Genomic DNA, 27,361 nt, shown 5'->3' on the forward strand with positions numbered 1-27,361 from the left:
GCTTTGGAGCTTTATAAATACCCTGGTCACAAGAAGAGACTTCAGACAGTGCAAAAGAGCTCCTGAGTAGGCTGTGCCTATTCCTCATTAGCTCTCGCCAATGGAGCAAGTTATGAATACTATCCACTAAAAGCTTTCTATTCTTCCAATAATTCGAAATTGATGCTCTTGTTTTGTGGAAAGTTCCTTGTCAGACACCATCAATTTGCAACCATTTCGCGAGGGTCTCAAAAAGAGTACGATGTATTCACGTACCACCCCATAGTCGCCCATGAAAAATTTCTCTTGTCGTAGAAAATGAATTTGATGTTATCATAAAGATGGCTAATCTTTCACCATTTTGGGGCCGTTCCCTTCAAAAATTGAATTTTGTGGACGTTCACGTGATCTCATCGGTACTAAAAAATGACGATGGGCTTATCCACAAGATCAGTCGAATCTGAACCAGCATGGGTAAATACAGAAAAAGGTTCAATGAGAAGGCTCGTGCTGGTATGCTTGCAAAGCAAGCTGCCTTAAAGAAAGCAAGACAGAAGCAATTCACTCGTCATCTAGACGATGGCACCGAAGATCCTGATGAGCCAAAAGACCTATTGCATACTGAGAGTAACCCCAATGCCGATATACTTAAGCCTATGACCGATGAGGAAAAAGCTGAAAGGAAAAGAAAGCTTGCAGAGGCCTTATACTCGGAAAATGAAAAAGAAGCAAAGTTGTCTCGAGCAAAGAGAAAGAGACTAGATAAGTACATCGAGCATCAGTTGAAGAGGGAAGAAAAGAAAGCCCTTCTCGAGAAGTTATCTGAAACCAAGATCGACACATCCCATTTAGCTCCATCGAAGCTTCTAGGTAAGGGCAAGCAAACCCGTAAAGAGGAGATGATTGAAGCCATAGACCTTGAGAGACAGGGAAGAGAAGACGATCACACCAAGGAAGTTTTGTATGAAACGCATGAGGCCAAGGACTGGTCTGAACAGCTGGATGAGGAAGACGATGTCAAGGAAGAGGAAGACGAGTTTTCATCCACGGAGTCCAAATCCTCCTTCGTGGACTTCCGGCCTCAGAAGTATGGAGGTTCAGGAATCGGATTCGGATTCTCCAACATCACTAGAATCGAAAGCGACAAGCCGGCCAAGAAAAAGTATACATGGAGACTCAAGGTTGAACAAGAAGAGAAGAAGAGAGCCAAAATTGAAGATGACAACGACTTCGTCAGTAGTGAAGACGAGGAAGCCGAGCTGGACGTCAACAGTAATGAAAATGTTGACGAACTGGATGAGGGATCTGATGATTCGGAGGCTCAAGATTCCGCGGATGATGATGTTGAGATTAAGGATGAATCCGGTGATGAGATTGAGGGTGAAGAGGAAGAGGATGGCTCCGAGAGCTCTGAAGAAGGCAGTGAGGAAGATGACGAAGAAGAGTCTAGTGAAGAAGATGAGAGCGAGCTTCCAAGATTGCTACAAAACAGACCAAAGCATTCCAAGGTGGCTGCTTCTTTCAAGGAATGGGCCGAGGAGCAGGTCAGAAAGCTTGAGGGCAGAACTGAGATGGTTCTTCCAGAACTCAAGAAAGAGACGCTTGACGAATACGGCAAGGGTCTTCATGATGACAAGCCCTTCTCAGATGACGAAAATGCTATTCCGATCGACATGAACCTCAAACGAGAGGCCTTCTATGTCAACGTGAGCCGTCCACTTGAAATCCAGCAGCTGCGTATGCAACTCCCAGTGTTTGGAGAAGAGCACAGAATCATGGAAGCCGTTCACCATCACGATTGCATAGTTTTGTGTGGTGAGACAGGTTCGGGTAAAACAACACAGGTTCCTCAATTCCTTTACGAGGCTGGCTTTGGAAATGTCGAATCAGACCTCTACCCTGGTATGATTGGTGTGACTCAGCCAAGAAGAGTTGCAGCTGTATCTATGGCGAATCGTGTTGGATCGGAGTTGGGAGAAACTCATGGAAAGAGAGTGGGCTACCAAATCAGATTTGACACAACTATCAAAAACGAGGGTAAGCCTGACGGCACAGCTCTCAAATTTATGACTGATGGTGTTCTTTTGAGAGAGATGATGCAAGACTTTCTCCTCACCAAATACTCTGCATTGGTGATTGACGAAGCTCACGAGAGAAACATTAACACGGATATATTGATCGGCATGTTGAGTCGTATCGTCAAGCTCCGAAGGTCACGCAATAAGCCTCTCAAGCTTATTATCATGTCTGCTACATTGAGAGTTTCGGATTTCTCTGAGAACAAGCAGCTCTTCTCTAGCTCGCCTCCCATCATTCAGGTTGATGCTCGTCAGTACCCCGTCTCAGTTCATTTCAACAAGAAAACTCAATTCGACTATTTGGATGAAGCGTTCAGAAAGACCTGCAAGATTCACAAAAGACTTCCACCAGGTGGCATATTGATATTCTTGACCGGTCAAAACGAAATCAACGGTCTTGTCAAGAAGTTGAGAAGTGAGTTTCCCTTCAAAAAGGGTAAGAAACTCTATCCTGACGATAACGGGGTCAGCTATAAGGCTAGCAACAATGTGGTACAGGAAGCGGAAGATGTTGATCTCGACATTGCTTTGAGAGGCAAGAAAGAATTCGATGGATCAGAATCGGACTCTGCAGAGGACAGTGACGAGGAGGAAGGTTTTGACGAGAAACCCGAACCAGGCCAGGCTGAGACGGACCCTCTTTATGTTCTCCCTCTTTACTCTACGCTTCCTACCGCACAGCAGATGAAAGTTTTCCAGGACCCACCAGAGGGAAGTCGAATGTGTATTGTGGCAACTAACGTGGCTGAAACTTCCCTTACTATTCCAGGCATTCGTTATGTTGTTGACTGTGGACGTGCCAAGGAGAGAAAGTATGACGAGGAAAACGGTGTTCAATCGTTTGAAGTCGACTGGGTTTCCAAGGCATCCGCCGACCAGAGAGCTGGTAGAGCAGGAAGAACAGGACCTGGGCATTGTTACAGACTATTCTCCTCTGCTATCTACGAGGAATACTTCCCACAGTTCAGCAAGCCTGAAATTCTCAGAATGCCAGTGGAGAGTACAGTGCTTACAATGAAGAGTATGGGAATCGATCAGATTGTCAACTTTCCGTTCCCAACGCCACCTGATAGAGTCGCATTGAAACAGGCCGAAAAGCTTCTTGTGATATTAGGAGCATTGGACAAGCAGAACAAGACTATCACCGAACTCGGCAAGACCATGTCTTTCTTCCCACTTAGTCCACGGTTTGCAAAGATCCTCATCATTAGCAACCAATTGGAGTGCTTACCTTATGTTATTGCAATTGTGTCCGCTTTATCTGTTGGTGATCCTTTCCTCGAAGAGCACGAGTTGGGATTAGCTAAGGAGGAAAAGCAAGAATCTGACGATGAAATAGAGACACAAGGAGATATTGAAAAGAAAAGGAAATTGAGGGGCAAGTTCCACAAGTCAAGAGCAGTTTTCTCAAAGCTTGATTCTTTTTCAGATGCCTTGAAGCTATTGAGTGCCGTCTGTGCTTTTGATCATGTACCATCGGCAAAGAGGTCGAACTTCCTCAGAGACCAATTCCTCAAACCTAAGGTCATGGAGGAGATCACAAAGCTCAGAAAACAAGTTACTACAATTGTGGCTAATAATACTTCGGCTGATACCATAGCAGAGAAACTCGACAAGCCCACTCAGAAGCTAGGCGTTCCTTCTAAAGAGCAGATCGCTGCAATCAAGCAGTTTATAGCATCTGGATTTGTTGATCAAGTGGCCATTAGAAGTGATGCCATTGATGCTGAAATCAAGTTATCCAAGAAAGCTGCAGTTACTGCTGTTCCTTATACTACCATGGGACACAAATTCGGACCAGAGGTTGACCCATACGTTTACATCCACCCCGTGTCCGTCATTGCATCGTCTGGAAAGACACCTCCACAGTATGTGATCTACCAACTGCTCAATATGAGTAGCAATACTACTGAAGGCAAGGTTACGAAGTTAAAGTTGAAGGCATTGGTTGACATTTCAGGCAAGCAATTGGCCAATGTTGCGAAGGCTTCCTCGCTCATCACCTATTCGAAACCGCTTGGCCATCCATACGGTCCTAAGAACATAACTGCCAGTAAGCGTGAATGTTACGTGGTTCCTAGGTATGGTGCTGCCATTGGTGATGGTGGTATTGGGTGGGATTTGCCGGTTATCAAAGTCACTCAAACTAAGAAGCATGGTCTGTGGATGACCGACTAAACATTCACGTGTACATTATAAGCACAATATAATCTGCATTCAGGTAATCATACTCAGTAGTTGGAAGATCGCTCCTACAAGTATAGCTCGCAACAGATGAGCATGCTGAAGAGGAAGTAGTAAAACAACATTCCATCAAAAAATTATACATCGCTTTAAGACTTAAGTTTATGATTTCATTCGAAATAATCCATCTAGTTTCCTTAATATGTTTGGCGTGTCTATTGTGGGTGCTGCTTGAGTTGCAACCATTGTGTGCATCACCTTTTTGTTTACCTTTTTCGAGCATCAACAACTTACACAACTAGAGATGGCTGGACGGCAGAGGGATGAGCGGCCCAAAAAAGCCAATCAAGATTTCGAAGATGACTCTCTATTAATCCCAGAAAACGTCATAGACCAAGCATCCCAGAGACTATTTCTTGTCTCCATCTTCGTGCTCATCCAATGCTGGAAAATCTACGACATACTATTAATCAAGGCGGACTCATTCTCCGCCCATATGGCATTGGATAGTGGAAGTACAGCACATGAACTGTTCACGTCCCTCAATAACTTCACCTTTGTGTTGAAGTATGCAATAATAGATGGGTTCTTCCTATGGATGCTACCGGTGCTCAATGTGCCATTGCTAAGGTTTCTGCCCTTGGTGACACTACTACTGACCATTGTGGCCACTGCATTCACTTTTATGTTGGCCAGTGATTCAGCAATTCCCGTTCTTTCGGGGGCATTTGTACCATTGTGGAATCTTGTCTTCCGCAACAAAGAGCTCACTATAGTCGGTGATTCAGTGAATCCACAGGCTGTCAGCGACATGAATGAACATTTCAAGGGTAGTTATACCATTCGCTTCCTCCCTGAACTGTCGGTGCGTCTCAATCCATTCCATTACGATCAGCTATGCTTGGAGGCCTCATCCAATGCCTATTCCACATTCCCTGCTTCCATTGATCTTCCAATTGAATTCAACACCACAACTGATATTGGATTCATGCAGATTCAGCATACGTCTCCCTCAAAAGAGGTTACGTATCTTGAATATTCGGCTAGAGATGTCAACAAACTACTACGCAGAGATTACTCTCACCTCTCCAGCTATCCAGGCTACATTTCCAAGGATGAGCGAGTATTCTACTTGGAAATCAATATCAAGAAACCTGGAACCTACAAGATATCTAGAGTTACGGACAAGGAGGGGGCAGTTATCCGGTCATACAAATCCGAGTTCTCAGTTGCACATTGTCCAACATCCAAGTTCGTTTATCCTGGCCTTGATCTGGCATACTCTCAGACTAATTGTATTGGTGAAAACCCGGGCGAGATTGAATGGCCATTGCCGCTAGTTGAATCCTACGGAGTGCTTCCATTACAAATTCAAATGGCTGCAGAAATCAACGGTAGGCACATAAGCACATTCAATGCCACTGTCACTGAGAGTACTACTGACAAAGGGAAGACTATTACCAATGCCGTCAAATTGACAAGAAATGCCCTTGAGCAAGAAGTCCTCAAGCATCCCCAATCATTCATCAAAGGTGCACCAGGCTCTGTCAAGTTTCATCTCTTGGGAGTGACTGACTACTTGGGGAACAGCAGAAAATACAATCCATCATCATCAGACAAGGATGTATTGTATTCTCTCAACCTCAACAGATCTCCCAAAGTTCACTTGATTGATCGCTTTCCAACCAAGCCTTTATTGGTGAATTCAACGAAGCGCATATACTTCGAAGCTGAAAATGATGTATCCTACCCATTGACGCTTTTGGTACAGCATCAATCCCAGAGAGCAGGTGGTACAGTTGTAAACAAGACTCACACGTTTACTGATGCAGCGGACTTCCGTAAGGGTATCGAGATACTGGACTCTGGGTCCTACAGACTCATAGATGGATTCGATAAAGCTTGTCCGTGTGATGTGGTTGCAGAGCCACTCGTCGTGACGACTCCAGATCCTCCTAGAGTACAGATTGCTGGAAACCCAATTACGGATAAGTGTGTTGGTGATATTGGTCTTGAATTTGATGTCAAGTTCAGCGGAAAGGCACCATTCAAGTTGATGTATCAGGTTTTCAAGAATGAGACTGGTAGACTCAAGCCAGTCCTCAATGACAGAGGATTGGCGACGCATACCAAAACTACTTCCGATGAAAAACTCAAATTCCAGTATCAGCCGAAGAGGGAAGGAAGTTATGTCGTGGTTTTCAAGGAATTGAAAGACGCATACTATCAACTGCCGGCAATCCCTATCGATGAAAAGGCCAACACGTTCACCATCTACTCCAGACAACGCTCGGCACTTTCCTTATTGTCTGATTCGGTCTCCAAAGAAATACATCTCTGTAAGGGAGAAAGCGCCAAAATCCCATTATCGTTCAGTGGTAATTCTCCATTCTCATTTGGTTATCAAATCATTGACAAGGTTACTAAAAAGGTTGTGAGTCAAGACCAGATCTCCAGTCTAAGCGCCGAGACTTTCGAGATTGTGACGCCAAACTTTGAGAAGGGCGGCGAATTTGAAGTGAATCTCCTCAACGTCAAAGATTCGCTAGATTGCCCCGTTGAAATTCTAGGCCGAGGCACAGTAACGATTAAAGCTAGACAACATATTCCAGAGGTCCAAATCACCCGCGATGAAACATTCCAGATCGTGGAGGGTGACTCTGTCCAAATTCCGTTCAGTTACAGGCATACATCGAGTTCTCCCGCTAAGAAGCTTGAGTTGGCTGTTCAAAACCTATATGATGCCAATGATATCAAAAATATCTCCATCAGTGCTAGAGACACTATAACGGTCAAGGAGGAGGGAATTTACAGGATAAACTCTTTCAAGGACGAGAAATGCCCCGGTCTTGTTAAAAATACAAAGTCCTCGGTGAAAGTCACATACTATCCGAAGCCAAACCTCACATTTACTACCGACGAAGACAATCTTCTCAAGCAGCATTTTGATGGTGAGAATTCACTCCATTTGAAACTGGTTTGTCAGAACGGTAACTTGGCTATCAAGCCTCAAATCGAGGGTTCCGGACCTTTTGAAGCCAAGCACAGGATAAAGTACCCTGACGGTAAAGTCCTCAGTGGTGTTGTTCCAATGCTGAAGGAGGTTATCAATTTACCCACTGATCAAGAAGGCAATTATGAGCACGCATTCACCGAAGTGTATGACCGTCTTTACACGGAACGTGTATTATCCAAACTTGATTATCACCAAACTCCATCGACAATTCGCTACTCCGTGCTCCCTAACCCATCTCTCAAGATTGGAAAAGACCTGCTGCATATCCAGATCTGCGAGTCCAAGGTTAAGAATGTGGATCAGATTTCTATTACTCTTCCAGTTGAATTCAAGGGCACGGCACCTTTTTCTGTCAGTGGCTCCATCAGACACACTAACACTGACAAGTTCGAGAAGTTTGAGATAAACGACATTGTTGACAACTATGTTGACCTTGGAAAAGTCAAGTTTAACGGTGCAAAATTGGCAGATATTCTCACTATTGGGGATCATCTTGTCATCTTTGACAGTGTCTCTGATGGTAATACCTGCAAGAATGTCAACATTCGTTCGCAAAACTCAGTTGCAATTTCAGTGACGAAGGTACCCGAGATCAGAAAGGAGAGTCTTAAACCATATTACTGTGTTGGTGACCACGTCTTGTATAAATTACAGGGAATCTCGCCGTTTGTGGTTTATTATAGTTTCAATGATCAGAGCAGAAAAGCCGAGGTGGGTCATGACTTCCAGAGGTTGGCAGCAAAACCTGGAGAGCTTTCGATTGTTGCTTTACAGGACGCTTCAGTCAGCCGTTGTTTGGTGAACTACACGAAAATTCCCGACAAATATGAGGAGCTCAAGTTGCAAATTTATGCTCTTCCATCCGTCGAAATCAGTCACGGTGGTGTTATTATTGAAAAGTTGCATGAAGGAGATCAAGCTGAAATATCCTTCAAGTTCACCGGAGTTCCTCCGTTTGAGGTTACCTATGTGAGAACTGTTGGTGATGACGTGGGGGCCCACAAGAGAAGGGGCGGTCCCAAAAAGCCTGGTAAGCGCAGAAAGGTGGTGGATACCAAGACTATCAAGGGCATCTGGGATTATGAGCATACCGAGATCGTCAGTCTAGAAGGTACCTATGACGCCATCCGTGTCAAGGATGCCTACTGCCAGGCCGTTAGAGATGTCGAAGAACTTCTCTAGTGTATAATAGAATGTATGCTCTAACGTTTCGTCAATTTGTCGATGACCTCAGCTGCTTTTTTCTGGTCCACCATGCTCCGGGCATCTTGAAGGAGGGTGGATGTCTTTTTGTCTTTCACTGGTGATTTCTCCGCCTGCTCTACATACAAATTCTGGATTTGTTGGGCAAGCTTTAGGTCTTTTCGAGTAACCTGGTTTCCAGCATCGTGGGTTGTGATACTGAGATTCACTTTGTTGTAGGTAGTTGTGATTGTGGGATGATGCTTTTGGCTGTGAGCTAATTGAGCAACGCCATTGAGGAATTTCCACGTTTTGGCGAAATTTCTGAACTTATAGTTACTTTCTAGCACAGATTCTTCACCCACAGAGCCAGACTTCGCTATGAGTTCCCATGACCCAACAGGCTCCAGTTTGTTGATGGATTTCAAATGCTCTGAGATATGAAGGTTATCCAATGCCTTCTGTAACGTTCTTGCCGTTGGTCTCATGATATCCAGTAAGCGTAAGTAGTAGGTGTATCGGCCCGGTTGGAGATGCAGGTTTCCCATAGTTTAGCACCGAGACTCACATTCAACTCCAACAATAAACTACAGGCTTCACCGGGTGATTATAGATGGTCTCGGCGGTATTCATACTCCATTGGCCAGACTCAGATGTGGAGTACCTGCGGTGTGAACTCCTATTGCATAGAATCTACTACAATGATATATACGATCCCCATGCTGTGGTCCAACGGTTCCACCAACTTTATACCAGAATGCAACCTGAAGAGAGGACGCCGTTCATCTTCGATTTTGACATGACCTATATGTTCTTGTGGGGTGAAAACGACCTTATTATCATGGCCGCAGCTCGGGCAAACGTCAATGCCCTACTGACCGTTACGTTTTTGCATGAGCTACATGAGATCCTAGTCCGTTATTTCGAGGTTCTGAAAAGACAAGATCTGGAGGGCAAAAACGGAACTCAATATGAAGATGATGGCTTAACCCGAGAGAAGATTGTGGATAACCACTCGCTCGTGTACGAGCTACTAGATGAGTGCATGGACTTCGGCATAGTGCAACTCACGGACTACAATATCTTGAAGGAGTACATCAAGACTCAGATCAATCGACCACAAAGTGGCGATTATGAACACGGCTCAGACCTGGAATCGAGCTCAGATGACGAATTCAGGGTCAAGCGACGCTCCGCCAAAACCGAACATAAGACCAAGAAGAACAAAAAAGAGCACAAGTCGACGCATAATCTCGCTGACAAGACTGATATCCTCAATAACACACAAGCCAATTTCATCAACAGCTCAATTGTGCGTACCCAGGCGCTGGCTATTAGTTGGCGACCCAAGGGCATATTCTACGCCAAGAACGAGATCTACATTGACATCATTGAGAGATGCAATTTCCTTTTTGATCTTGAGACCAACTCCGTGAAAAATAATGACATATCAGGTGTTTGCGAAGTCAAATCGTATCTATCGGGAATGCCAGTGTGTCGACTTGGTCTCAATGAGCGTTACATATCTCAGGTTGAGTACGATGCTGAACTCGAAGGCGGCGAGGAGGAGGAAGAGGAGCAACGACATGAGACACCTGAACAAGAAGAGAATCTCATACAGCCCTCGGAAAGCGTCGATAACCTCGACACTGACTCCATTTCCTCCACAAGATCAGACCCTAAACCCGAGAAGCGACTCAAGGTACCCATCTCCAATGTTTCGTTCCACCAATGCATTGAGCTCTCTTCAGTTTACAAAAACAACCTCATTCATTTCACTCCTCCGGACGACAAATTCACTCTTTTTTCATACAATGTCGCCCAGCTGAGGAGAAAAGAAAAAAAGCCGCTCGTGATGATCGAGCCCATTTTTAAAATCATCAAATCAGAGGGAAAACTCCAAATTCTATGCTCCCTCAAAACATCATACAAGAAAAGATTGCACTGCAAGCCGCTAATCGTCCGAATTCCTATCTCACCAAACCTATTTCACTTGGACGGCAAAGGTGATGGTAACCTTCGATACAAAGCTGAACTCGGAGAAGCACTGTTTGAAGTCGACTCCTCTACATTAACATGGACACTTCCTGACGTTCCTGGGTCTAAACTGGTCGTGCGGCTCATGGCTGAATTCGCCATCGAAAATGCCCAGGACCTCGAACAAAGCGATTTCACAACTGCATTCTACCTGCTTTCAAAAGCCCCTGATGCAGAGGTCCGAGAGGAAACTACTGCCGATGAACTCAACAAGTACTACGGCGTTGGGGGGAAATCATCATCTGTTTTCAATGACTTACAAAAGAATGCCAGAAATTCCAACAAATATCGGGATATTCACATCGAGTTTTCTTTACCCCTCTTGACTTACTCGGGCCTTCGAATCACTTATCTCAGTGTTCAGGAAGACACTCTTAAGTATACGTGCTTCCCGTGGGTCCGGTATCTTACGGAGGTGCGTTCAAGCTTATCAAAATATCGCGGCACCCAGCATAGCGAATACCGCTTTAGACTATCGCCCAAATGCTTCGAGATTATTTCTTAAAAATGGCAGCAAATTCATTAAGGGTCACTTAAGAGGATTTCTCATCTCTAAATGACTGTACCATTTGATCATAAGCAGTATGTCTGACCCCTCCCACTAGTTTTGTGACCTTATCGCGGATCTCATTTCCGCATATGGATGCGGCCTATCGCTCGGGTTATCTCTCGCTGTCAGACTGTTATCGCACATTCTATTAAAAAAGAGATGTGAAATCCGGGGTTGCTTATTTGTGCGAATCTGGTGCAATCTTCCCACTCTCTAAATATGGTAGCCAAAGTGGATACTGTTGGTACTGGTTCAGATCCGAAGCCCATAGTGGAGAACGCCAAACCAGTTAAGAAGGGACAGACAAAGTCCCGTAATGGCTGCATCACCTGCAAGCAGCGAAGAACGAAATGTGACGAGACAAAACCCACCTGCTTGAAATGTGCCAAAAAGAATATCGAATGCGGAGGGTACCCGTCCAGCTACAGATGGGTCAACCCAGAGTTCCCACCTGCTGCACCATCCAAAAGACGACAGTCACTGTCTGTCTTGCCAAAAATGACGCCTCGATCAAATGAAGAGCAGTTTAAAGCAGCTCTAGAAAATGCTGCCATGTCTGTGGTTGGCAAGTCTCTCAAAGACCTAGAAGCTGAAAAATCTCACAGACAGCCCGCCGTGAAGAAATTGCGTCGCAGCTGGAGTCTATCGGATGTCGATAATGACGAGGGCGCTAATCAAGAAAAACCTCACAGTAGCCTTGTCGAGTTCAGATCTCGGATCAAGAGTGATTGTCCACCTAGTAGGACCATCCCCGAGGAACCCAGCACAGAGCTACAGAGCTTACCAATGGTACCAAGCTCTTCTGATCAAATGTCTTCTGTTATCTCAGAATCCGTGGTAGACGATTCGTCTCCGTCCGTTGGTGAAACACCATTCAATAGAGAATCCATGGCTGACCTCAATTTGACACCATCACTTTCAGCCCTTATGCATCAAATATTTGACCCATCCGTGGGAAAGCCTGGTCTAGGCGAACCTTATGCCGATCCATCTTTTAGCCCGTTGGAGCTCAGTGTCCCTCAAATGGACGAAATATCCTTGATGAAGTCGGAATCAATTTCCAAACACCCAGATAGTTTTCGTCAGAACACTGGATTGACCCTTTCCGATCAGAGTTTGACTCATACTTCCGAGCAGGAGCACATCCTTGGCTTGTACGCAAATCATACCTCAGGAATTCTCTCCATCAAATGTGGGCAGAACGAGAATCCTTGGAACATCTTGTATGTGCCTTTAGCCAGGGAATACAGTTTCGTATTCAATTCGATCGCATCGATGACACTTTTTCATCTCGCTGGAAACGCAAAAGTGCCATCGGAACGTGGTAACTTACGCTCTAAAGGGTGCTTTTATATGAAGAAGTGTATCCTCGAACTTGCAGCGGGACTTAAAAGTGTTGAGGAGGATGCTGACGAATCATCTTTGCCACCTGATGTTGCTTTGATGACTTGCCTCAACTTGGCGATTAGTGAATCATGGGATACTCATACCTCAAGCGGAATAGCCCATCTCAAAGGTGCTAGAAGTTTGATCCACAAGGTTTTGTCAGTCATAAAAGACTATATGGGTAGACGTGAGGCACTGCCAGCCGCTAGTCCAGCTGATGCTCAAATTCGGAAAAAGCTCAAGCTTGTGGATGATCACGATTGGAAACACATCGAAGAGGGTTGTCTGTCGTTGCGTGAAAATAATAATCAACAGCCTGACTTCATCGTCCCGAAAAATCTTCAGTTGATTTTCAACAAGTGGATTTACCTTCATGTTCTTTCACAGATGACAGTACAATCTGGGCAAGATGAGAGGGGCATTGATCTCGTTGCCACTATCACTACCATCATTCATTCTACTCACAAAAAGAAGATAAAGCAAGAACAAGATCTGATGTTGGAAAAGAAGGATTCGCCCACGCATTCTGAGACTGAGCTGAACTCCAGCGGTAATTTTGGAGGCTTCTTCGAGGACTTCAACTGCTCATTTCTGAACAGTGATCTTATTGATCCCTTACTTGGGTGTGCACAGTCTCTCTTTCTGATCATGGGCAAGGTTGCTAGCTTGATTTCACAGGTAAGAAAAGAGAAAGAGAGACTGCCAAAGACAATCCGTAATTCCCTCAACAACATCGGCAGAGCCTCTGAGCTAAGACAAAAGCTTTTAGCATGGAAGCCAGAAGTTTCCACCAGTGGATTTGCAGGGCATACCGGTGCTGGTGGTGAATCGTGGGATGTCCACTCGTGCATCACCACGGCAGAAGCATACAGAACAGCTACCCTTTTGTATTTACACCAAGCTGTTCCCGAGATCCCTCTGCTGCCATCACATCAACTCGCTGAGAAGATCTTTGTGCTTCTTGCTACAGTCCCTACCTCCTCGAACCTCCACATTATCCACATTTTTCCCTTGCTTGTGAGCTCTTGTGAGGCTATGCCTGGCGAAGAACGCCGTTGGTGCGAGAGCCGCTGGGCTTTTCTCTCAGAGCGCCTCTGGATCGGAAATGTCGACCGTGCTTTCGAAGTTGTGAAGGAAGTCTGGAGAAGAAAAGATGAAAATACAAGAAAGAAAAGAAGAGAGTTGGAGGAGTCCACCATCACCGTGCAGCGAGTTTGTGACGATCTGCACCGGCTTGCCTCCGAAATAAACGGGCTTATGGCTGCGCTGCTTGATTCAGATGCAGAACAAGGCATCTGTAGTCGGACCCACTGGAATCTGGTGATGAAGGAATGGGAGTGGGAGGTGTTCCTTGGTTAAATATAACTTATCTACCGGCGCAACGGAAATGGCTGCGAAAAACCCAATCTGTAGTACGCAATCGCCTGCACAATATCACCTACCTCTACAGCCTTCTGACTCTTTCTTGCCATATCCATCTGCCATGTTTCGTGCAATCTATAGAAGAATGAGTACCCGTGGCAGTCTGCTAATTTCTGATCCTTTGAGACCAGATCGAATTACAAAGTCTCAGGCAGACAGCCTGTTTCCTAAACCCAGGTTTGTCTCTTTTGATCTCTGGGGTACACTTTACACGCCCAGACGTCTGATTCCTGAACTGTACCATGAGATTTCAAGCAAGGAGTTCAACATTGAGAAGTCCTTGGATAGCATCAAAGAGGAATTCCCAACGTTGCACAATCAAATGCTCGAGGAGTTCCCCAATTATGGCAAATACAGCGATGAGATCGAAAACAGCAACGACTGGTGGCTGGAGCTTATCGTGAAGCTATATGGACTTCCGCACTTCTCCAAAGATGAAAAGTCGGCTCAATTGTGTAACAGGCTTTTGGATTACTTTTCGTCCGCCGAAGCCTACAAGTTGTATGATGATGTCAAGCCAGTGCTTGAGAAACTTAGCAAGAACAATGTCCGGTTGATTGCTGCGAGCAACTCTGACGACCGGTGTTTCCCTATCATGAAGGCGCTAGGAATTGACAAGTACTTTGCCACTCCACACGTCTACATCTCGTACGATTTGGGCACCGAGAAGCCCGAAAGAGCCTTTTTCCGTTCCATTGCTTCGGAGCTCTACAACATAGACAAGGCCAAAGAGCCAAAACTCGGCATGCAAGAGTTTTTAGAGAACCTGTGGCATATTGGCGACAGCTATGAGAAGGACTTTGTGGGAGCTGTGAAAGGTGGCTGGAACGGTGTGCTTGTGGACAGAGCAAGAACCAGTGTATTCTTCAGAAATGGGCCTCAGCAGAAGCAGGTTAGCAACGATTGCTTTGAGGCTCAGGCTACGGAGACCTTGGATAGCGATGATTTGGTGATGGTGGCTAACAACAGAGTTGCGGTGAGCTCTTTGTATGAGATCCCCAGGCTTTTTCAGCTAGACTGATTCGATGGAAGATGATGACATTCTTCATGATTCCGTTCGTTGATACCTAGAGCCAACCCATTTTCTAATGACCAAATTCAACATTTTTAAAGTGTGTTTACGCTCACCTGCACTGACGGGACTATGCCTTGGCTATGATCTACCTCTCTTGATAATGGCTGCGAACCTTTAAGGCTACTTCCCAAGACAATCGCCCTATACCATTCCCGCGAGCCCAAATCTCCAAAAGAATCCCAAGTATCACATATCTAAATCAGCAACAACCATCCCAAGAATTAAAGGTACCTCTTTTTCGTAGTCTTGTCGCCTTGGCATCACCGTGGGCTGTGTGGAGGGACCTGCATCGCTGCCCCAGCATAGCCAAAGTACGTCGCGCTATCAACTATTTTTACCTGATCCACCCATCTTTCCCAGTAGCAGAACATGAAGTGGTGGCTTTTCCCCTTCCTGCTTTTCCTGGCCGTCTGGGCCATGGAGCTCGATCCAGACAGTTTCGACAGTGTCTGTGAAGTGGCCCAAAATGTCGTGCAAGGTCAAATTAACTACTACGAAGGTCTCTCGTACGGTGGTACCGTTGGTGAGTTCGTTGCGCCTTACTACTGGTGGCACGCCGGAGAAGTGTTTGGCGGTTGGGTTGACTACTGGCACTTCTGTAAGCCTGACAACGAGACTTTTGAGAAGATCTTGTCTGATGCCATGTTGCACCAGGCGGGGTCCAAATGGGACTACATGCCCAGCAACCAGAGTATGACTGAGGGTAACGATGACCAGGGTATCTGGGGTTTGGCGCTTTTGCAAGCTGCCGAGAGAAACTTCACCGACCACGAGGACCACTCCTGGTTGTCGTTGGCTCAGTCCATTTACAACCAGATGGTGTCCAGATGGGACGACTCTACATGTAACGGAGGTTTGAGATGGCAGATTTTCACCTGGAACTCCGGTTACAACTACAAGAACTCTATCAGTAACGGTTGTTTCTTCCACATTGCCGCTCGTTTGTACCGTTACACTGACGATGAGAGATACCTTGAGCAGGCAGAGAAGATCTGGGACTGGATGTGGGGCGTTGGTTTCATGAAGTACAAGCAAGAAAGTGGTGACTTTATCATCTACGATGGTGCCGATGACCAGACTAACTGTACTGACTTGACTGTCCACAGATGGTCCTATATCTACGGTGTGTTCCTTGGTGGTTGTGCTTACCTCTACAACTCCACTGGTGATGACGTTTGGAAGGAAAGAGTGGACGAAATTTTGGTGGCCACTGAGGACTACTTTTACAACAACTCCATCTTAACTGAGAAGACATGTGCCCCATGGGGCATGTGTAACACTGACCAGCGTTTCTTCCTCGCTCTTCTCACAAGAAACATGGGTTTGACTGCTACTTTGATCCCATCGATGCACGACCACATCAGAGACGACATGTTGAAGAAGAGTGCTGTCGCTGCCGCGCAGTCGTGTTCTGGTGGATCAGACGGTGTTACTTGTGGCCAGAACTGGAACTACAACGGCTGGGACGGTAAGTATGGTTTGGGTGAACAAACCAACGCTTTGGAAACAATCTTGACAATGATCACTACAGAACACGTTCCATACACAGCGGACACAGGAGGACTGTCAAAATCGGTCCCGGACGCCGGCAATCATTCCACCACATCGGTGAACAATAACGTTTTCGATGTGGAGACCAAAGATAGAGCTGGAGCGGCCGTGTTGACGGCCGTGGTGTTGGGTTTGACGTTGTCCGGAGGTGTTTGGATGTTATTTTAAATTCCAGCTAGCATTTATGTATTCATGACAAAAAGATTCGGTAGTACCTCGGTGGGTGTAGGAGCAATCTGCTAGTGTCTCACTCGCATCGCGCTATATCGCAACCACATAGAATTCCACCTCCACATCAAAAATGGTGTTATCGCAAGTTATCAACCAGCTAGCGAATCCAAATACGTATAGCAATAGAAGACGACGTCTCTATATTCCTCCGTCCACGAATTATCCCCTCTTCTCATATGGCGGAGGTGATGACCAGAGATCGTTCCTATCGCTAGATGAGCTGAGTTCGTTTTTCATGGGTCAGGATGACGGGAGTGACGTTGCATCTATCAGCTCATCCCGATCCCTTCCGTCTACCCTAAGCTCATTGCCTACATCGGAGGATCAGGAGTCCTTCCATTCCTGGCTTCAAGAAGAGCACGCTAGAAGATACTCAGCTATAAACGACAATGAGTCCCAGGACCGCCGGTCTTATGGCTCCCGTCTGTCTAGACCGTCAACAAAAACAGGAGGTGCTTTAGTCGGGATCGAAGATTTTGGAAGACTAAGAACCACGAATTCCCGAGAGGGCCGGATGCTTCTCAGGTACTCGCTTCCACTTATAGTGACATTCGTTCTCGAGCACTTCTTCTCCATTGTTTGCTTACTTGTGGTGGGCCACTTGGGTAAGAATGAGCTTGCAGCGGTGTCTCTAGGCTCCATGACATCCACCATCTCGTTGGCTATCTTTGAGGGCATTGCAACTGCCTTAGATACGTTATGTCCTCAGGCTTATGGCGCAGGAAATTTGGAGATGGTCTCCGTTCATGTCCAACGGTGCATGATGTTCTCCATGCTCATCTTTATTCCTGTTGCATTGTTCTGGTGGAATTCTCATTACCTATTGCGTTATGTGATCCAGGAGCAGCAGGTACTCGAGCTCACCACATTATTCCTCCGTATCTTTATTCTTGGAGGACCCCCATACATCTTTTTCGAATGTTTCAAACGTTTCTTGCAAGCTCAAGGCATCTTTGAGGCTGGTACTGGAGTTTTGTTCGTCAGTGCACCTCTCAATATTGCCCTTTCGTGGTTCCTTGTCTGGAACAAGACTTACGGCATTGGCTATGCCGGCGCTCCAATCGCTACTGTCATCAACTTCTGGGTGATGGACATTTTGCTCGTCATGTACACTATCTTTATCGACGGAAAGCAATGCTGGAATGGGTTCTGTTCAATCACCGACCTCTTCCGTAAATGGGGTCAGTTATCGCATTTGGCTATCCCGGGTATAGTCATGCTTGAGTCCGAATACGTCGCATACGAAATCATGACCCTTTTTGCCCTGTACTTCGGCACTGTCGAATTGGCGGCGCAGAGTGCCGTGGGGTCGATAGCCTCTCTCACTTACATGGTTCCATTTGCCGTGAGCATTGCTGCGTCAACTCGTATTGCTAACTTTATTGGCGGCCAGAACATTTTCTCCGCCAAAAAGGCAACAAACACAAGTCTCGTATTGGGATTGGTCGTCGCCTGCCTAAATGGTCTCGTACTCTGGAGTGCAAAGGGATTTATCGCAGGCCTTTTCACGAAGGATGAAGAGGTTGTGGAGCTTATCAAGCGGCTTTTGAACCCGCTTGTATCGGTGTTGCAAATCTTTGACGGTGTCGCTTCAGTGGCAAGCGGTGTGCTCCGGGCTCAAGGTCAACAAAAAATTGGTGGTGTTATCAACTTTCTTTCATACTACGCATTCGGCTTGCCATTGGCGCTTGTGCTTTGCAAGACCCTTGATCTCAAGCTTTTTGGCTTGTGGATAGGTATTGGCAGCGGCATGGTGCTTATCAGTTTTAGCGAAACTATATTCATCCTCTCATGTGACTGGGAGGCTATCATGATGAAAGCTGGTCTCATGATAGAAACAGACTCTGATTCAGATATGTAAAGACGAGATCTATCGCCATCCATTGCTTATCTCGAATCTTGATTCAACTTGTCGCGAGTCCATATACTACAAGCGACCAGGTCAGCCTTTTTGAGATTCACAGATAGACTGTGCGCTTAATTTTCATTGCATCCGCCAATAGCGTCCCCGCCTGAAAAAAATTACATTTTCCACTGCTACGGTTCGTGCCAATATTTAAGCGATGTGACTTCACCTTCCCCATTCGGTGCGCAGATCCTGTGCGCCCGATTGATTCAATCGGTATGTACCGTCTCAGCATTATCTTATCTTTGACACTTATCTCAGCGCCGACTAGGCGGTCCTACGTCAAAAGATGACTACTATAATAAGGCGGCCCTTTCAGCCGTCGCTCTAATACTCTTTCTTTTTATTCAAAAAAGTCCTCGAAGCAAAGATGTCGATCTCAACCGACGATACCAAAAAGAATAATGTCTTTACGAAAATAAATCGTCTGTCATCCAGGACGCTGTCTGTTGGAGTCGGTGATATTCATGAGATCATCTCACCACTGCAAGGTAAAGGTCTCAAATATGAAGAGGCCCGTGCCAATTTGGCTTTTGTAGAAGAGACTGGTTACAAGCCAGAGTTGAGAAGAAACTTTTCTACGCTAGCTTTGTTGGGATGTGGTTTTGGCCTCACGAATTCTTGGTGTGGTATTTCGGGATCTTTAGTGACTGGTATCTCTTCAGGCGGTCCCATGATGATTGTCTACGGTATCTTGATTATTACTTGCGTTTCCATGTGTGTGGCTGTGACGCTATCGGAGCTTGCTAGTGCTATGCCAAATGCTGGTGGTCAGTATTACTGGACGATGAAGTTGGCTCCCAGAAAATATGCACCTATGGCTTCATACATGTGTGGTGCTTTTGCTTGGGCTGGTTCCGTGTTCACAAGTGCCTCTGTCACCATCACGCTAGCATCTGCTATTGTGGGTACCTATTATCTTGGTGCTGGCAAAACAGAAGCACCTCCAAGATGGACTGTTTTCATCACTTACGAGATCTTAAACTTTTTGATGATTTTCTTCAACTTGTACGAAAAACCTCTCCCGATGATCTCACAGATGGCTTTGTACGTCTCGTTGGTTTCTTTCGTGGTCATCACGATAGTTGTTCTCGCAAAAAGTTCTGGACACTATCAAAATGCAAAGTTTGTTTTCGTTGAGTTCAGTAATGGTACAGGCTGGTCCTCTTCCGGTATTGCGTTCATCGTGGGTTTGATCAACCCAAATTGGTCCTTCAGTTGTCTTGATGCAGCTACGCACTTGGCAGAAGAAACCCTCTCTCCCGAAACTGATATTCCAAAAGCCATCGTTGGCACTGTTATCATTGGCTTTCTCACCTCGTTCATTTATGTGATCTCGATGTTCTTCTCCATCAGAAACCTCCAGGAAATTCTCGACTCCAACACCGGTGTGCCAATTTTGGACATTTTTTACCAGGCATTGGGAAGTCGTGGTGGTGCCATCGTCTTGGTGTGCTTTTTCCTCCTTACCCTCGTTGGATGCAACATTGCATCTCACACTTGGCAAGCTAGATTGGGCTGGTCGTTCGCCAGAGACAATGGATTGCCAGGTTCCCGTTACTGGTCAAAGGTGTCGAGAACAGGTGTTCCAGTGAACGTTCATCTCATGTCTTGCGGCTGGTGTGCCATCATTGGTTGCATTTACATGGCATCCACCACCGCTTATAATGCAGTTGTCATCGGCTGTATTTCCTTCCTTTTGATTTCCTACTCAATTCCTGTTGTGTTTATGTTGCACAAGGGCAGAAACAATATCAAGCATGGTCCTTTCTGGCTCGGCAAATTTGGACTCGTCTGCAACGTTGTCGTCGTTTCATGGACTGTCTTTGCGGTGGTGTTCTACAGTCTCCCTCCTGAAATGCCTGTCACAGCAGGCAACATGAACTATGTGTGTGCTGTTATTGTTGCTTACACGTTGTATACCATCATTTACTGGTTTGCTCGTGGTAAGAAGAAGTTCACGACTATCGAGGAGAGAGAAGAAATGATCCCACAGTTGACGCAAATCGTCTCTCAGGAATTGATCGACGCGGAGTACGCAAAAATGGAGATGTAAATATAATATTTTTGGGCATTTAATTATCTAGGTACAGACAAGTCTATGTAGGCTGTGTTCGTCTATTTCTTTGAAGCTCTTCTGGTCTTGATGGCATCAGCCAACGTCTGCAACAAGGATTCCGTATCGCCGAAACCAATGCAGGCATCGGTGATGGAGCAACCGTATTTCAAAGCGTCCTTTCCACCTTGCTCGGCTGGTGGCACATCTTGTCTGCCCTCAACAATGTTGGACTCAACCATCAAACCACAAATCTGGTCCTCACCCTCAGAAATCTGTCTAGCCACTTCAGCGGCCACAAGGGGCTGGTTTTTGTGGTTCTTGTTGGAGTTACCGTGTGAACAGTCAACCATGATTCTGGCAGTAGGACTGTCTGGGTTCACGACCTTGGCCTTGGCCAAAGCGTCTTTCGTCTCCTGGACGGACTTGGCATCGTAATTCGTGCCCTGTTTACCACCTCTCAAGATAACGAAGCAATCTTTGTTACCTTCGGTGCCCACGATCAGAACGATACCTGGTTTCGTAACGCTCAAGAAGTGGTGTGGATGCGAAGCAGCTCTCAAGGCATCAATGGCAACGCCGAGAGTACCGTCAGTACCATTTTTGAATCCAACAGGGAATGATAAACCGGAAGCCAATTCTCTGTGCAACTGCGACTCGGTGGTTCTGGCACCGATAGCACCGACACTGAACAAATCAGACAAGAATTGTGGGGAGATGGTGTCCAACATCTCACCGGCAATAGGCAACTTTTCAGTCAACTCGACGAACATTTTTCTGGCGATCCTAAGACCCTTGTTGATTTGGAAAGAACCGTCAATCTCGGGGTCGTTAATCAAACCCTTCCAGCCAACGGTAGTTCTAGGCTTCTCAAGGTAGGCTCTCATGACAATATGAAGCTCTCCCTTGTGCGTCTCAGCGAGCTTATGCAATCTGTCAGCGTAGTCAAGAGCTGCTTTGGGGTCATGGATCGAGCAAGGACCAATGACAACGATGAGCCTGTCATCTTTACCATTCAAAATGTTACAAGCGTCCTCTCTACCTTTCAAGATGATGTCTTTACATTTGTCGGAGAGTGGGAACTCATGTTGTAACAAGTCTGGGGGAGATAATGGGTCGTAACCACGAACTGAAGGTTAGTCATTTTGTTGAAGTGATAATTTTCACTTATCGTGGGGTAATCGTGAGTCATAGTTAAACATACTTCTCCAGTCCTCCATACGGGATCTGTCGCCGACGTGTTCGTTTTGGATGAACATGATGCTGATGGGTGTTAGTTCGTAAAAGTGTTTTTTGTCGGAAAAAAAAAAAGTTTTTGGAAATCCAGGACCCTGCTTGAACTCTTAAGTACTCGCACCCAGCATGAAAGAAGCTTGACTCATATGCACGCCTCGGACTTCTTCTGCATGAAACACCTTCATAACTTGAGCTGTACATGCCCGAGAGAGACAAAAAAAGACAATTCCCATCAAGAATTACACTCTAATCTTCAACCCCATGCTGTTTATTTAAATCCTTAGCTCTTCTTACCAATTGGCCATCGCTGATTCGCCCGTATCCTGCCCTCGAAGCTCGCTCACTGTGTGCACTACCTAATGAGTAACAGGTGATACTAGTATGAATCATACTGCGCGCCTCATGCCTTAGCGAAGAAATACACATAACCACAATTAACCATGTCAGCCAAATTAGTGCTCTGACATTTTACCACCTTCTCGTCGTTGAACAATATCCAGTCTCCGTCATGCTTGACGAATACGACGTAGTGCCCTGTGTGAGGCGAATTACCCTTGTGGCATATGACAGCCTTCAATTCATAGGATGCCGCATGAGGCTCGTCCACGTTCTTGAGTAATGCATCCTTCAACTCCTCTGCCTCTTTTTGCACATTAACAACGGGCTTGGTGTCCTCAATAATTCCGTTATCGTCCGGATTGTTGAAAAGCCATTCCACTGCAACATTTACGTCATTTCCATTCACGACAAGGGCCTTCTTGGCAAGCTGGGCAGTGAATCCCATGGCCACAAGATTATCAATAGCGTCCAGATCAGGTTCGCCGGACCCCGCAGTATTTGTCTGTGCTGTCTCTGCGGGATTAAATGGGGCATCTATATCTGCGTCCTCCATGTGAGCGAAGATCCAGTTCATGGCGTCCTCGGCATTCTTGTTGCCGGTGTTGTAGAGACCCTTGATGCATCTCACATCAGGGAATCCCATGCTCAAAAGCTGAGCAAAAGCTTCTTCGTTTGGAGCGAATTCGGCTCCACCCTCCAGTGCGCTACCCTTTTCAACTCTTTTTTCATCATCTTGGAACTTTGGTGCAGCGAATGCTGAAAGGTCAATCTGCTCAGGCAACGTGATCGGAACGTCCACCTTAACAGGAACCCAGTTTTCAAGCTGAATTCTTTGGGCATTGACAATGAGGTTCTCCGGGTAGGTAGCGAAACCTGTTTGCTTAATTGCTGTAGTTTTCTTTCCGCAATTGTCACACTGGTAGCCATCGATTTGCTCAGACCCGAGAGAGTTGGAGAAACAATCACTCATGTTCACCTCTTTGTACTGCTTCTTACCATTTTCATCCTCTCCCACCACCTCGGCATTCAAGGCGACTGAGATGTTATCAACAAGCTCCTCCGATGAAGTGCCTGTCTTACACTCAGTACACAACAATTTGCTCCCCAACAAGAACTTGAATTGTTGATTCAAACTCAACCCAAATTCTTTGTCGAGCTTATCGAGAAGGTAGAGTAAAAATTCGTTCGCATCTTGTTGCTTGTTAGTCTTGAATTCGTAGTGGTCTGCACCAATATGGCTTTTGAAAGCCGATGGCTTCAAGCCAAGCTGATAGTCATCCCCCTTCAATTCATTTGGTCTAGAGTATCTTCCAGAATGAAGACCATCGTAGAGCTTAATCATGTGAGACCTCAAATCCGTGGCAGGATCTTTCACCAGCTTGTCAAAGTCCAAGTCAGCGAAAAAAGAGCGGTAGCTTGGAAAGCTAAAGAGTGCCTGGAGAGTCGAGTTGAGGTAACAGGAGTTACCCAAGTTTTGTAAACCGGTCAAGCCTGGGCCATACACTGGAGTGAGGAGTTCACCATCTTGGCCATCCAAATTGAATTGCCAGTTCATGTTCCTGTCAAGGTTCAACTCCACCAAGTTCTTTTCTGTTTTCACAGCAGTACCCAAGTCGATGCCAAAGTTGAGAAGCTTCTCACCTAGTTGTGGTACTTTCACTTCATCATTACATTTGTAGCAGTAACAATCGCAATTATCCTCATCTTCAGCCGAGAGCGAACCGAGCTTAACAGCGACGGAGTGCCCAGTATCCTCATAATGCTTCAAAGCATGCGAGTTGCCTTTGAGGTCAGATCCAAACTGTTCACGCCCGCAACCCACAGCACCACATGTAAAGCAGAGCCACAAGTTTTCCTCGAGATCGCACATGGAGCACTTCTTGAGGTCGATTGTATTCTTCTCGGCAACTATGTTGCTAGAGTGCTCACATGGATATACCTCGTTTTCCCAAGCCTTGATCTCGTCGTTCTTCTCCGCTGAGTTGGCAGTAAGAATCAGGTTGGCGAGCAGCCTAACGGGCTCAGGCGACTCCTCAATGCTTGCAGACTGATCTAAAGGCGCGACGTACACATTTGTGATTATGTCGTAGATGTCTGTCTCCTTCTGTTCCTGGACCTCGAGCTTGGGCTGCTTGGTCTTAGAGCCGTTCTCGTCTTCCTCCTCTCTTTTGGTCCTCTCGCTTTCAGGTTTCAACTTCTTCACGATATTGACATACAATGGATGACGCTGCTCGGAGTAGTGTTCCAGCGTATAGTTCTTCTGTGGAGCTCTTGCAAATGCCTGGAAGCAAGACATGCACACATCTAAGCCCAACTCATTATTCTCTGGGGTGTCGAAAGAATACATGCAATCATCCTTGTAAACCTTAGTCCCCGAGGGAACAGATTTAGGAAACGATGACCCTGCTGTGGCGATGTAGTCTGTAACAGACATTATTATCAGCCAAATCTAGGAAGAATAGGTGAAGGCAATCGGATGGACTGCAGGAACTGCGATCTGGGGTCCTCTGTTGCCGTGATAGAGGGCATGCAAAATCCGGAAAATAAAGAGATGGAAGTTTTATTTATCCATATCTGAAAGTGTAGGTGGTGTTTAAAAAGAAGACGATGCCAATTTCTCTGATGTTTACGGCTTTAGGTGACAGCGATTTACACTGCCACCCCGATTTGCAGCCTCTATAGATTCGCGTGATAAAATGGCAAAAAGACAGCGATCCTACAAACCTATTTTTGTAACAGGAGCTGTCATACTCATCCTCCTACTATCAATTGTAACCCCAGTTTGCGTCAAGACCATGAAAAACACCAGCGACTCCTCAAATCAGTCCATTGTATCTGGAATTTATTTCTCGAACTGGTCAGTGTACGGTGCTAAGCATTTTCCTAGTGCCTTGGACTCCAAGAACCTCAGCCATGTCTTCTATGCTTTCATGAAGATTGACGGCTCTTCTGGCGAGGTGACATACTCAGACGAATGGGCCGACGTCCAGATGCCAATCGACAACAAGGAAGGTGCCTTGGGCCTGTTTGCAGCCATCAAACAGGACAAGCGTGAGTTGAAGTTGTTGATGTCAATTGGCGGATGGGGCACTTCTGCCCAGTTCACTCAGATCACAAGCGACGAGGCGAAGCTTCTGAAGTTTGTCGAATCATCTGTTGCACTTGTTGAAAAGCATCATCTCGATGGTATTGATATCGATTGGGAATATCCCACGAACGCCCAAGAGGGCCGCCAGTTGGTCATCTTGCTTCAGCGCTTGAAAGAGAAGTTGAACAAATTGCACGGCGGATTACTTTTGACTATTGCATCTCCGGCTAGTGAGGATCACTGCCAGTACATCGACTTCCCTGCCACAGACAAGCTCGTCAACTATTGGAATGTCATGGCCTATGATTTTGCAGGTTCTGGCTGGTCCCAGAAGACAGGCTACCATTCTAACTTGTATGGCGACAATGGTGACACTAGCTTGAATGTGGATCAAATTGTGAATTACTACATTAGCCGTGTGGACTCCAAAAAGATCATTTTGGGCATGCCTTTGTACGGCCGCACGTTCAGTAAACCAGCTGAGCCCAAGGTTGGTGTTGAGTTTTCGAAGGAAGCTAGCGGGGATGGCACTTTGAACTATGGTGAAATCAATGCCAATGACGAAAAGTTTGACAAGGAAAGAGTCGCTGCTTATGCTTACAACAAGAACGACAATTTGCTTGTCACTTACGACAACCAGCAAAGTGCATCAGCAAAGGCAGACTACGTTAAGAATAAGAATTTGGGCGGTGGTTTCTGGTGGGACTCAAAGGGCGAGTCCAAGGATAAAGATAGAAAATTGGTTGGTAAGTTTGTCGACGCTCTTGGCGGTTCCGGAGTGTTGGACAACTCGAAAAACTGGGTATAGAAAAAGGTAGAGAATGAAAGTTTGGTTAGCGTTTTATCATAACTGTTTTTACTTCTAGATACAACCTCACAGATACGACGAATCTATGCAAAGGAACGGGATTGCTCACAAAATGGAGTCCATTCTCGCAAACACACTCAACACGGCAGCCACCAACTCTAACTGCAACTCTGTGGCCGAGCTCTGCTCAATCTCCTTGTTCACCTCCGAGGGCAAGTTGATGCTGAGCCCCAAGGGACTAGGTCCACCTTTAAGATTGAATGGGTAATCGCTGTAGTCGTTCAACAACTCATCAGCGCGAGAGAAGGCGTGATCTCTCTTGTCATAGTTCAATGTCATCAATACGTTTTCCAAGACGTTGGCAGCATAGGCGCCACACACCAAGGCAATTGTTCTCAAGTAACGCAACGAGGTGTCACCGGGAAAGTGGTCGTTGCTTAAAGAGTCCAAGTCCACGGTCTTTTGCGTCAAAATGTTCAAGACTCTGTTTCTGATGTGCTCCTTGGACATTTTGTCGGCGACCGGGTGGGTGGCCATATCGAACAAGAAGAAGTTCTTGCGTTCCGTTCTCAACACACCCTTGTCGACCAAGCCCTTGGCTAGTCTTTCTCTCACCTGCTTCAATTGGTATGAAATCTTCATCAAGTTCCAGGTCTCACCAGACAACAAGTCGATCCAGTTTGACACAGACAAGTGGCCCTCGTCATTCTTCATTATCTTGAGAGCCTCGTCTAACAACACCTCACCGGTGGGGTCCGTGTCGATAACCTCGACTAGACGATCACTGAGCTCAAATCTTCTTCTGGCGGGGTCGTTGACCAAAGTGATCTTCCCTCTGAAGGTCAATTCCAATAAGATGCAACCCCGGAGAGCATATGATATGTTGTCATTCCAGAACGACAAGTAGCCCTCCTTGTCCTTGAGACCCATCAACAAAACCTCCTCCATAAGAGTCAAGAAAGGCACCTTCAAGGCATGGCGGTCAACAATGTCTCTGTCGTCCACGCCGATCTTGTGGTCTGGAGTTCTGTCTCTGGACACATCGTCCTCGTCAAACAGGTCTGACCTTCTTGCCGCTGTGGGCGTGGCCAGCTTGGCTCCACGGCGCTTCTGCAAAACAGACGACATTTTCTATGTGTTTGTTGTGATTGGCAGCGTTTTCTGTAATGGTGATAATCCTCGAACCGCCAGTCCGCTTTTTCCCTGTCGGTTTTTTTTCTTTATTTTGTGCGCTCCA

At 46.1% G+C, this 27,361-nt stretch overlaps 10 protein-coding genes across 10 annotated transcripts; 6 read left to right on the forward strand and 4 right to left on the reverse strand.

Annotated features, from left to right (window-relative positions):
* Positions 1-449: 449 nt before the first annotated feature.
* Positions 450-8,439, forward strand: C7M61_004420 (ATP-dependent RNA helicase; the record flags this gene model as incomplete). The annotated part of the gene is made up of 2 exons (XM_024859740.1): positions 450-4,215; positions 4,544-8,439. The coding sequence occupies 2 exons, from the start codon at positions 450-452 to the stop codon at positions 8,437-8,439; spliced, it is 7,662 nt and encodes a 2,553-aa protein (XP_024712122.1).
* Positions 8,440-8,459: 20 nt separating this feature from the next.
* Positions 8,460-8,927, reverse strand: PHHB (4a-hydroxytetrahydrobiopterin dehydratase; the record flags this gene model as incomplete). Its single annotated transcript, XM_024859741.1, has 1 exon — positions 8,460-8,927. One exon carries the CDS (start codon positions 8,925-8,927, stop codon positions 8,460-8,462), a length of 468 nt encoding a protein of 155 aa, XP_024712123.1.
* A 269-nt stretch (positions 8,928-9,196) lies between these two features.
* On the forward strand, positions 9,197-14,855 carry C7M61_004422 (uncharacterized protein; the record flags this gene model as incomplete). Its single annotated transcript, XM_024859742.1, has 3 exons — positions 9,197-10,895; positions 11,253-13,624; positions 13,863-14,855. 3 exons carry the CDS (start codon positions 9,197-9,199, stop codon positions 14,853-14,855), a joined length of 5,064 nt encoding a protein of 1,687 aa, XP_024712124.1.
* A 423-nt stretch (positions 14,856-15,278) lies between these two features.
* On the forward strand, positions 15,279-16,628 carry DFG5 (putative mannan endo-1,6-alpha-mannosidase; the record flags this gene model as incomplete). Its single annotated transcript, XM_024859743.1, has 1 exon — positions 15,279-16,628. One exon carries the CDS (start codon positions 15,279-15,281, stop codon positions 16,626-16,628), a length of 1,350 nt encoding a protein of 449 aa, XP_024712125.1.
* Positions 16,629-16,761: 133 nt separating this feature from the next.
* Positions 16,762-18,552, forward strand: C7M61_004424 (uncharacterized protein; the record flags this gene model as incomplete). The annotated part of the gene is made up of 1 exon (XM_024859744.1): positions 16,762-18,552. The coding sequence occupies one exon, from the start codon at positions 16,762-16,764 to the stop codon at positions 18,550-18,552; it is 1,791 nt and encodes a 596-aa protein (XP_024712126.1).
* Positions 18,553-18,967: 415 nt separating this feature from the next.
* On the forward strand, positions 18,968-20,653 carry C7M61_004425 (uncharacterized protein; the record flags this gene model as incomplete). Its single annotated transcript, XM_024859745.1, has 1 exon — positions 18,968-20,653. The coding sequence occupies one exon, from the start codon at positions 18,968-18,970 to the stop codon at positions 20,651-20,653; it is 1,686 nt and encodes a 561-aa protein (XP_024712127.1).
* Positions 20,654-20,715: 62 nt separating this feature from the next.
* ARO3 (3-deoxy-7-phosphoheptulonate synthase) lies at positions 20,716-21,912 on the reverse strand (the record flags this gene model as incomplete). The annotated part of the gene is made up of 2 exons (XM_024859746.1): positions 20,716-21,782; positions 21,858-21,912. The coding sequence occupies 2 exons, from the start codon at positions 21,910-21,912 to the stop codon at positions 20,716-20,718; spliced, it is 1,122 nt and encodes a 373-aa protein (XP_024712128.1).
* Positions 21,913-22,289: 377 nt separating this feature from the next.
* On the reverse strand, positions 22,290-24,662 carry C7M61_004427 (ubiquitin-specific protease; the record flags this gene model as incomplete). The annotated part of the gene is made up of 1 exon (XM_024859747.1): positions 22,290-24,662. One exon carries the CDS (start codon positions 24,660-24,662, stop codon positions 22,290-22,292), a length of 2,373 nt encoding a protein of 790 aa, XP_024712129.1.
* A 361-nt stretch (positions 24,663-25,023) lies between these two features.
* On the forward strand, positions 25,024-26,124 carry CHT4 (putative chitinase; the record flags this gene model as incomplete). Its single annotated transcript, XM_024859748.1, has 1 exon — positions 25,024-26,124. The coding sequence occupies one exon, from the start codon at positions 25,024-25,026 to the stop codon at positions 26,122-26,124; it is 1,101 nt and encodes a 366-aa protein (XP_024712130.1).
* Positions 26,125-26,229: 105 nt separating this feature from the next.
* On the reverse strand, positions 26,230-27,252 carry C7M61_004429 (uncharacterized protein; the record flags this gene model as incomplete). Its single annotated transcript, XM_024859749.1, has 1 exon — positions 26,230-27,252. One exon carries the CDS (start codon positions 27,250-27,252, stop codon positions 26,230-26,232), a length of 1,023 nt encoding a protein of 340 aa, XP_024712131.1.
* Between the last annotated feature and the right edge of the window lie 109 nt (positions 27,253-27,361).

The sequence above is a fragment of the Candidozyma pseudohaemuli genome (assembly GCF_003013735.1).
Source record: "Candidozyma pseudohaemuli strain B12108 chromosome Unknown scaffold00014, whole genome shotgun sequence".
In the NCBI taxonomy this organism is placed as follows: domain Eukaryota; kingdom Fungi; phylum Ascomycota; class Pichiomycetes; order Serinales; family Metschnikowiaceae; genus Candidozyma; species Candidozyma pseudohaemuli.